Here is an 11062-nt window from a genome sequence, read left to right as displayed (position 1 = left end):
CAGGGGAGAGCCTGGGAGCCTTCCTGACCAGCAGAGCTGTGTGAGGAAAATGGCGCTGTGTGCTGAGGAGATAGGCCCCGCCCCTTTTTCGGCGGGCTCGTCTCCCGCTCTTTAGTGGATTCTGGCAGGGGTTAAATATCTCCATATAGCCCCCGGAGGCTATATGTGAGGTATTTTTAGCCAAAAAAGGTTTTCATTTGCCTCCCAGGGCGCCCCCCTCCCAGCGCCCTGCACCCTCAGTGACTGCCGTGTGAAGTGTGCTGAGAGGAAAATGGCGCACAGCTGCAGTGCTGTGCGCTACCTTAAGAAGACTGAGGAGTCTTCTGCCGCCGATTCTGGACCTCTTCTCGTTTCAGCATCTGCAAGGGGGCCGGTGGCGAGGCTTCGGTGACCATCCAGGCTGTACCTGTGATCGTCCCTCTGGAGCTAATGTCCAGTAGCCAAGAAGCCAATCCATCCTGCACGCAGGTGAGTTCACTTCTTCTCCCCTAAGTCCCTCGTTGCAGTGATCCTGTTGCCAGCAGGACTCACTGTAAAATAAAAAACCTAAGCTAAACTTTTCTAAGCAGCTCTTTAGGAGAGCCACCTAGATTGCACCCTTCTCGGCCGGGCACAAAAATCTAACTGAGGCTTGGAGGAGGGTCATGGGGGGAGGAGCCAGTACACACCACCTGATCGTAAAGCTTTACTTTTTGTGCCCTGTCTCCTGCGGAGCCGCTATTCCCCATGGTCCTTTCAGGAACCCCAGCATCCACTAGGACGATAGAGAAATAGGATTTTAATACCTACTGGTAAATCCTTTTCTCTTAGTCCGTAGAGGATGCTGGGCGCCCGTCCCAGTGCGGGCTGTATCTGCCGTTTGGTTATAGTTACGCTCATGTTGCGTTGAGTTCAGTCAATCTCTGACTGTTGTTGGTCATGCTGTTGCATGCGTTGTTGTTGAATGTTGTACGGCGTGTTGGTGGTGTGAGCTGGTATGTGACTCACCTTAGTTTAAATTAATTAAATAAATCCTTTTCCTCGAAATGTCCGTCTCCCTGGGCACAGTTCCTATAACTGGAGTCTGGAGGAGGGGCATAGAGGGAGGAGCCAGTTCACACCCATTCAAAGTCTTATAGTGTGCCCATGTCTCCTGCGGATCCCGTCTATACCCCCCATGGTTCTTGAGGCATCCCCAGCATCCTCTAGGACGTATGAGAAACATTTTTACTTGTTGTGAAATGAAGATAAAATATTAGCCGCTGTGTGCAGCTTTATACAGGCGATGCAACGCCAAGTGACTGCGACGCATCGTAGAATGCAGCGCCTGATACATACAGAGCCAGAAGCTATGACAGCCGCCTCATGCCTCAATCCCTCCGATTGTCCACTCTTTAGAATATCTGATACATCTCCCCCTACTGGGACATAAATGAAGAATCTGTTAGCAGAAGAAAGGGGGGATGAGACTCTGGAAATCCCATTCACGGTATATGACAAGCGGGTGTGGATCATTGCGTCGACCATAATTCATACCTCCCAACATTTAGGATTACCATAGCAGGACTCATGCACGCAGCCAAAAAGGGGGCGGTGCCTCTGAAAAAGGGGGCGTGGTTTCATGGGAATGCCGCGATCGCGTGCCACACCTCCAATTTTGTGACTCTGGCCAGCGTTCTGCTAGCATGCCCCCCCAGCCCCTCTGCCTTCCGTGAATCGACGCTGAGTGCACGCTATGGTAGGGATACAGTCATTAGGTCAACCACTATTGGTCAACATGCATTAGATATGCGCTAGCGGGGTGAGGCACCTTGCCCGAAGCTCGCTCGCCATGCGAGGGGACACGGTGCACTAATTGGGGTTCCCCGTCACTTTAAGAAAACGACACCAAAAAAGTAAATAAAAAAAGTCGACCTTTTTCCATGTCGACCTAATGACTGTTTCAACCTATTTCAGGTGTCGACTTAGTCACTGTCGACCTAATGACTGTCGACCCTATGACCCATACCCCTATGTTACAGGGGGGGGGCAGATGTATTAAGCCAGGTGAAGTGATAAAGTGGAAGGTGATAACACACCGGCCAATCAGATCCTAACTGCCATGTTACAGGCTGGGTTTGAAAAATGACAGTTAGGAGCTGATTGGCCGGTGCGTTATCACCTTCCACTTTATCACTTCACCAGGCTTAATAAATCTGCCCCACAGTTCCTCACAAATGCTCACCCCACAACGGGACTATCCTACGGAAATCCGGACAGCTGGGAGGTATGCATAATTAGGTCGAAAGTCATTAGGTCCACCCTGTGTGGTCGACGCGGCATAGGTCGACAGGATCAATAGGTCAATAGGGTCATTTGGTCGACATGAAAAAGATAGATCATTGAAAAGATCGACACATTCAAAAGTTGAAGAAAAAAAACAAAATAACATTCTTATGTCGACCTTTTTTACCTGACTACATAATGTTTACCATATGGGGTTGACCCACTGACTGCTGACCTATCATCAGGGACCCATGATGGGTTTCATGTCACTTTAAGGCTGTCCCCATTATATAGACATCACAGCTTTGTATATCATGGACGTGTCCCAGTTTTCTTGTTGAAGTAATCCCTGTTTTCATTAGAGATGAGCGCCTGAAATTTTTCGGGTTTTGTGTTTTGGTTTTGGGTTCGGTTCCGCGGCCGTGTTTTGGGTTCGAACGCGTTTTGGCAAAACCTCACCGAATTTTTTTTGTCGGATTCGGGTGTGTTTTGGATTCGGGTGTTTTTTTCAAAAAACACTAAAAAACAGCTTAAATCATAGAATTTGGGGGTCATTTTGATCCCAAAGTATTATTAACCTCAAAAACCATAATTTACACTCATTTTCAGTCTATTCTGAATACCTCACACCTCACAATATTATTTTTAGTCCTAAAATTTGCACCGAGGTCGCTGTGTGAGTAAGATAAGCGACCCTAGTGGCCGACACAAACACCGGGCCCATCTAGGAGTGGCACTGCAGTGTCACGCAGGATGTCCCTTCCAAAAAACCCTCCCCAAACAGCACATGACGCAAAGAAAAAAAGAGGCGCAATGAGGTAGCTGTGTGAGTAAGATTAGCGACCCTAGTGGCCGACACAAACACCGGGCCCATCTAGGAGTGGCACTGCAGTGTCACGCAGGATGTCCCTTCCAAAAAACCTGAACCACTAGCCATGAACATAGGCCAGGGCCTCAGCCGTTCCTTGCCACTCCGTGTGGTAAATGGCATATTGGCAAGTTTACGCTTCTCCTCCGACAATTTTATTTTAGGTTTTGGAGTCCTTTTTTTACTGATATTTGGTGTTTTGGATTTGACATGCTCTGTACTATGACATTGGGCATCGGCCTTGGCAGACGACGTTGCTGGCATTTCATCGTCTCGGCCATGACTAGTGGCAGCAGCTTCAGCACGAGGTGGAAGTGGATCTTGATCTTTCCCTAATTTTGGAACCTCAACATTTTTGTTCTCCATATTTTAATAGGCACAACTAAAAGGCACCTCAGGTAAACAATGGAGATGGATGGATTGGATACTAGTATACAATTATGGACGGGCTGCCGAGTGCCGACACAGAGGTAGCCACAGCCGTGAACTACCGCACTGTACTGTGTCTGCTGCTAATATATAGACTGGTTGATAAAGAGATAGTATACTCGTAACTAGTATGTATGTATAAAGAAAGAAAAAAAAACCACGGTTAGGTGGTATATACAATTATGGACGGGCTGCCGAGTGCCGACACAGAGGTAGCCACAGCCGTGAACTACCGCACTGTACTGTGTCTGCTGCTAATATATAGACTGGTTGATAAAGAGATAGTATACTCGTAACTAGTATGTATGTATAAAGAAAGAAAAAAAAACCACGGTTAGGTGGTATATACAATTATGGACGGGCTGCCGAGTGCCGACACAGAGGTAGCCACAGCCGTGAACTACCGCACTGTACTGTGTCTGCTGCTAATATAGACTGGTTGATAAAGAGATAGTATACTCGTAACTAGTATATATGTATAAAGAAAGAAAAAAAAACCACGGTTAGGTGGTATATACAATTATGGACGGGCTGCCGAGTGCCGACACAGAGGTAGCCACAGCCGTGAACTACCGCACTGTACTGTGTCTGCTGCTAATATATAGACTGGTTGATAAAGAGATAGTATACTCGTAACTAGTATGTATGTATAAAGAAAGAAAAAAAAACCACGGTTAGGTGGTATATACAATTATGGACGGGCTGCCGAGTGCCGACACAGAGGTAGCCACAGCCGTGAACTACCGCACTGTACTGTGTCTGCTGCTAATATAGACTGGTTGATAAAGAGATAGTATACTCGTAACTAGTATGTATGTATAAAGAAAGAAAAAAAAACCACGGTTAGGTGGTATATACAATTATGGACGGGCTGCCGAGTGCCGACACAGAGGTAGCCACAGCCGTGAACTACCGCACTGTACTGTGTCTGCTGCTAATATATAGACTGGTTGATAAAGAGATAGTATACTCGTAACTAGTATGTATGTATAAAGAAAGAAAAAAAAACCACGGTTAGGTGGTATATACAATTATGGACGGGCTGCCGAGTGCCGACACAGAGGTAGCCACAGCCGTGAACTACCGCACTGTACTGTGTCTGCTGCTAATATAGACTGGTTGATAAAGAGATAGTATACTCGTAACTAGTATGTATGTATAAAGAAAGAAAAAAAAACCACGGTTAGGTGGTATATACAATTATGGACGGGCTGCCGAGTGCCGACACAGAGGTAGCCACAGCCGTGAACTACCGCACTGTACTGTGTCTGCTGCTAATATAGACTGGTTGATAAAGAGATAGTATACTCGTAACTAGTATGTATGTATAAAGAAAGAAAAAAAAACCACGGTTAGGTGGTATATACAATTATGGACGGGCTGCCGAGTGCCGACACAGAGGTAGCCACAGCCGTGAACTACCGCACTGTACTGTGTCTGCTGCTAATATATAGACTGGTTGATAAAGAGATAGTATACTCGTAACTAGTATGTATGTATAAAGAAAGAAAAAAAAACCACGGTTAGGTGGTATATACAATTATGGACGGGCTGCCGAGTGCCGACACAGAGGTAGCCACAGCCGTGAACTACCGCACTGTACTGTGTCTGCTGCTAATATAGACTGGTTGATAAAGAGATAGTATACTCGTAACTAGTATGTATGTATAAAGAAAGAAAAAAAACCCACGGTTAGGTGGTATATACAATTATGGACGGGCTGCCGAGTGCCGACACAGAGGTAGCCACAGCCGTGAACTACCGCACTGTACTGTGTCTGCTGCTAATATATAGACTGGTTGATAAAGAGATAGTATACTACTAATATTATATATACTGGTGGTCAGGTCACTGGTCACTAGTCACACTGGCAGTGGCACTCCTGCAGCAAAAGTGTGCACTGTTTAATTTTAATATAATATTATGTACTCCTGGCTCCTGCTATAACCTATAACTGGCACTGCAGTAGTGCTCCCCAGTCTCCCCCACAATTATAAGCTGTGTGAGCTGAGCAGTCAGACAGATATATAATATATATAGATGATGCAGCACACTGGCCTGAGCCTGAGCAGTGCACACAGATATGGTATGTGACTGACTGAGTCACTGTGTGTATCGCTTTTTTCAGGCAGAGAACGGATATATTAAATAAACTGCACTGTGTGTCTGGTGGTCACTCACTATATAATATATTATGTACTCCTGGCTCCTGCTATAACCTATAACTGGCACTGCAGTAGTGCTCCCCAGTCTCCCCCACAATTATAAGCTGTGTGAGCTGAGCAGTCAGACAGATATATATAATATTATATATAGATAATAGATGATGCAGCACACTGGCCTGAGCCTGAGCAGTGCACACAGATATGGTATGTGACTGAGTCACTGTGTGCTGTGTATCGCTTTTTTCAGGCAGAGAACGGATTATAAATAAAAGTGGTGGTCACTGGTCACTATCAGCAAAACTCTGCACTGTACTGAGTACTCCTAATGCTCCCCAAAATTAGTAAATCAAGTGTCTCTCTAATCTATTCTAAACGGAGAGGACGCCAGCCACGTCCTCTCCCTATCAATCTCAATGCACGTGTGAAAATGGCGGCGACGCGCGGCTCCTTATATAGAATCCGAGTCTCGCGATAGAATCCGAGCCTCGCGAGAATCCGACAGCGTCATGATGACGTTCGGGCGCGCTCGGGTTAACCGAGCAAGGCGGGAAGATCCGAGTCGCTCGTACCCGTGAAAAAAAACATGAAGTTCTGGCGGGTTCGGATTCAGAGAAACCGAACCCGCTCATCTCTAGTTTTCATCCAAACACAGCTCGGAGCAGAATGATTTCCCAATGCTAGGACGCCAGTTAGACTGCTGTACGTGAGCACAGAGTGTATCTGGGGACATTAGACAGCTGAGAGATGTTTCATTTAGACACAAGGGCTGTCTCGCTATGTATTATGATTACAGTGAATGAGTGACAGAAAACTTTCCGCTGCGTCCCACGGACAGAATACGTGGAGATCATCTTCCACAGTGCACAACTGATGTGTATCTCCGTCACACAATAAACACATGGAGAAACCTTTGTTTGCAACCCGCTGAACTACAAGTACAAGCATGTCTGGCCAGCCTCCAACTGTTGTGGAGCTACTGTTCCATCCTGCTGGGACTTGTGGTTTCACCACAGGCGGGTGGCCACCTCTGAGCAATTAGGGATTATTGATTAAACTAACACCATTTAGTGCTAAATATCAACTTATAATTATATTTAATTATTTATAAACACGGGGCAGATTTATCAAACCTTCTAAAAGTGGTAAGTGGAGGTGTTACCCATAGCAACCAATCAGAATCGAGAAAACATTATCTAGAACGTGCTATAAAAAAGCTATAATCTGACTGGTTACTTTGGGGGACATCTGCGCGAGTTCTCTATAGAAGAAGTCCATTAATGTATATTCCATTACAGGGCTCATGTATCAAGCAGTGAAAACAGTGAAGTTGTCCATAGCAACCAATCAGCTTGGAGGTAGCACTTATCAAGTCCATTCTATAAAATGATAGGTAGCAGCTGATTGGTTGCCATGAGCAACTTCTCCACTGACCCACTTCACTCTTGTGACTGCTTGATACATAAAGACAAGTCACTACAACCAGGAGCTTTATAAATGACATGGCGCAAGGAGCAATAATGTGATGTAACCAATAGTAACCAATCATTTATCATATAATAACACTAGTTTAGCTCTGACGTTCTCAGCAGGAAACACTTCACTATACAATGAGGGAACATCTATGTCTAGGTGCAAGGTCCAGTCGGCACAGATGTCGGGGATAGGTACGCATCGTTAAGTGTGTACCCAGCTTTAGCCTCTACCACCTCTGCTGGGAGGCTATTCCACCTATCCACTACCCTTTCTGTGAGGTAAAATTTCCCCCGGACCTCTCTCCCTCCAGTCTCAGTGCATGTCCCCGTGTCCTATTACTTCTCTTCCTGTGGAGAACGTCTCCCTACTGGACCTTGGCAGCGTCAGACTGGCTGACCGGGGAAAGTGCTTCCGTCCATTTACGCCAGGACAGTGTTCAGGAGCACTCGGCTCTTTACACCCGCAGGTAATTGCAGGTGCGAGTGCAGAGAACCGGCTGCCTCTAAACATTGTCCCGGCATAAATGGACCGGAAGCGGTTCCCCGGAAAGCCAGTCCGAGGCAGGACCTTGGTATATGTGAAAGTCTCTATCATGTCCCCCCTTTCCCTTCTCTGCTCCAAGCTACAGTATACGTAGTAAGATCGTTTTATTCTTTCCTCACCCGAAAGCCATGTCTTGCGGGATCCTATTATTTATAACCAGTGATTGATAAAACCCATTCAGATACCCCACGCACAGTATTACTTCTCACTGGCACAGTATTACTTCTCACTGGCACAGTATTACTTCTCACCTCTACTCAGACAGGAAAGACACAGAGATGCTAAACCCGAGGTATTTATTGCACAGATTATAAGTATCTGACTGTTCAGCAGACTCTGCACAGTGATGTTGTGTTCCTGCACACAGACCGGGATGTATATAAGTCTATAATGTCCTGTACATATACCGGTCTATTCAGTTTCATGAGACGCTGAGACAGGAGCTGATTCTGAGGTCGGACCACAGCAAGAAGAGCAAGTAACCGTGCTGCAATGCAAGGGGGGTAAATACACTTATATGTCTGCATGCAGGGTAAATACCCGCTGCTTCTGCATGTAGCCCACAGATGCTGGGCAGCTTTATTACCCTGCAAATTAGATATGAGCCTAGGCAAACCCCTCTCACATCTGAATCTCTGCTCAGGTAACCCCCCCCCCCCACTCCCCCCCTAAAGGTGACTTTCTCTTTTTTGCTTCGGTCCCAAATCTTAATCAGACCTTTTTTTTTGCTGTTTAATTATGGCTGTGGCAATGATTGTCAGGTATACTGTCCAAGATGTTCTGCAGCATCTTCAGCACCAGGTGTTAGTGACTCGCAGCTATGTCCCTGATACAGAGAGCCAGCGGCCAAATCCCAATCTCCCAGTCTTCTGCTTGGAGCACGGGGTAAGGGGGGGCCGTTGGGGTGAACTCTGCAGGTGCTTGGGCACCCCCAATATTTGTGCTGCCATTTGCCAGTCCTGCGGAGCGGCACCCCCAGTTAGTCTGAGAAGCTGGCTTTGGAGTGACCCCAGCCGGACGGTCAGCAGATAGTTCTGATATGACACTTCCAGGCGCACAGCTGCGGGGGAAGCGCGGGACTGTGGGTTTTGGACAAAGCTCTCTGGACGCTCAGTCTCCTGAGCTCCTGCGCCAGTTCCAGGACCGTGTCTCTTTCATGGCGCTGTGCGCCCACCTGACCCCGGACGTGCATGAGAATCTCCTGGGAGCCTTTCCACTCTTCCTCGCCGCCTTCCTCTTCCTCTAAGATGGGGCTGAGCCTGGGGGCGCTCCGAACTCTCTCTGCCGGAGGGTTGTAGGAGCATGTCCCGTTCAGGAGCCTTCTGAGCGGTATCATGGGGACGACCAGTTCCCCCAGGAGTTCCTGCTGCCCCCTCCTGAAGTCACTTTGCCTCTTTAGCCTCTTGAACTCATTGAAGGCGGCCAGGGAGGTCTGGCAGAGGGTACATGCCATGGCTTTCGCCTTTTCAGCCGTGGAGACCAGCACAGCGTGGCACCTCAGTACCACTGCCTTGTTCTTAATCTGGTGCCTGTAGACCCAGGAGAAGACCTTGAGGTGCCCCGTGCCAGCCACACAGTAGGTGATGCGGTGAAGTGCGTAGGAATGGACCGCCTTTCTGGAGCCTCTCCTGCAGGGGGTCATCTTGATGCCATAGGTCCCCAACGAGAGCTTCATCTTGGAGCTGCACTGCCCAAACTCGCTCTTCTGCCAGATCTTGCTGACGGCCTCCAGCGTGCAGCCCTCGCCCTTGGCTTGCAGGGTCACCGCGTTGCCCAGGTACCACACGGTGTAGGATGGGTCCTCTCTGTTCAGCACCACCTTCTGCCTCCTGGTGCTGAAGACGCTGCCCAGGCGCTCCAGGGGGAAGTGGGGCAGCAGGTCAGGGCAGGAGTGCATGACAGAGGAGAGGAGAGAGGAGTAGCTGATTCCCTTCCCCTTCTTCTCATCCTTCACCAGCACAAACTTGCTTCTCCTCCAAGGCAGCATGGTGTCTCTCAGCCCAGCGCAGTGTCTCATGGATGCCGGGGACACAGGAGACAGGTCTCTGGTGTTGTGTGTTTTCGCCTGATTGTGGGAAAACGAGGAGGGGAAGCGTTGGTACTGCCTCCCCCTTCCTCTGCCACACCTCTGCTTCTCCAACTTCATCACTGGCTCCGTACAATCCCCAGCCACATGTTACATGGAGCTACAGGAGCATCAGCTGGCTCTGCGCCTCTACCAGGCAATGTCATTCCTAGTCTCACACAGGAGAAATAATCTGTCCCTCTTACTGGGGACCTGTAGCTCACCGGCTGCTGTGGAACCACAAATCTCAGCACGGCTGTCAGGGCATGCTGGGACTTGCCGTTCCACAGCAGCTAATTCAGCATGAGATCCTTCCCCCCGTCCCTGGGAAGTCTGCACTGTGTGATCTGCATTTCAAAGGGAAATACACCAAGGGGTCTATGGTGGTCATTCCGAGTTGATCGCTAGCTTCCGTTGTTCGCAGCGCAGCGATCAGGCAAAAAAATCGTCACTTCTGCGCATGCGTATGGTGCGCACTGCGCACGCGCGTCGCACTTTCACAAAAGCCGACGTAGTTTCACACAAGGTCTAGCGACGCTTTTCAGTCGCACTGCTGATCGTAGTGTGATTGACAGGAAGTGGGTGTTTCTGGGTGGTAACTCAGCGTTTTCAGGGAGTGTGCTGAAAAACGCAGGCGTGCCAGATAAAAACGCAGGAGTGGCTGGAGAAACGCAGGCGTGGCTGGCCGAACGCAGGGCGCGTTTGTGACGTCAAAACAGGAACTGAACAGTCTGCAGTGATCGCAAACTAGGAGTAGGTCTGGAGCTAAAGAGGTCAGTTAGGAGCTCATTGGTTGGTACTTTATCTCTCTCCAAGGCTTAGTAAATAGACCCCAGAGCCTGTAACAGGGCAGTTAGGAGCTCAGCTGATTGTCTGGTACTTTATCTCCATCCACTTTATCTCTCTCCAATGCTTAGTAAATAGACCCCTTTGTTCCTGTTTTTTTTAGAAATGCTGATGTTACTCATAGCAACCAATCAGATTGTACTTAACATTTATCTAGCTGCTTCTAAAAGATAATAGAATCTAATTGGTTGCTATGGGCAACATCACCAGTTCTAGAAAGATTCCCACCTTAGTAAATTTACCTCATGGTATCCTATGGATCAGGAATGCTTTGATACTGCGCTTGTGGCGCTGTGTTCCGATGGAGACCACAGTGCAAGGGTTTGTCTCCACGTGTAACTAGCGATGTTCTTCTGTGAATGAGCCTTAAGGGAGGTGGGTGGTTATACAGTGATGTAGGTACTGATCCAACAGGATTCCGTGTCCAAT

The 11062-nt window shown here is 48.1% G+C and overlaps 1 protein-coding gene across 1 annotated transcript; it reads right to left on the bottom strand.

Moving 5' to 3' along the window:
* Nucleotides 1-8400: 8400 nt before the first annotated feature.
* Nucleotides 8401-9804, bottom strand: FAM43B (family with sequence similarity 43 member B). Its single transcript, XM_063943924.1, has one exon. The coding sequence runs from the start codon at nucleotides 9737-9739 to the stop codon at nucleotides 8744-8746; it is 996 nt and encodes a 331-aa protein (XP_063799994.1). The 5' UTR covers nucleotides 9740-9804; the 3' UTR covers nucleotides 8401-8743.
* Between the last annotated feature and the right edge of the window lie 1258 nt (nucleotides 9805-11062).

The sequence above is a fragment of the Pseudophryne corroboree genome, chromosome 10, assembly GCF_028390025.1.
Source record: "Pseudophryne corroboree isolate aPseCor3 chromosome 10, aPseCor3.hap2, whole genome shotgun sequence".
NCBI lineage: Eukaryota > Metazoa > Chordata > Amphibia > Anura > Myobatrachidae > Pseudophryne > Pseudophryne corroboree.
This window is presented reverse-complemented; position numbering and strand designations above follow the sequence as displayed.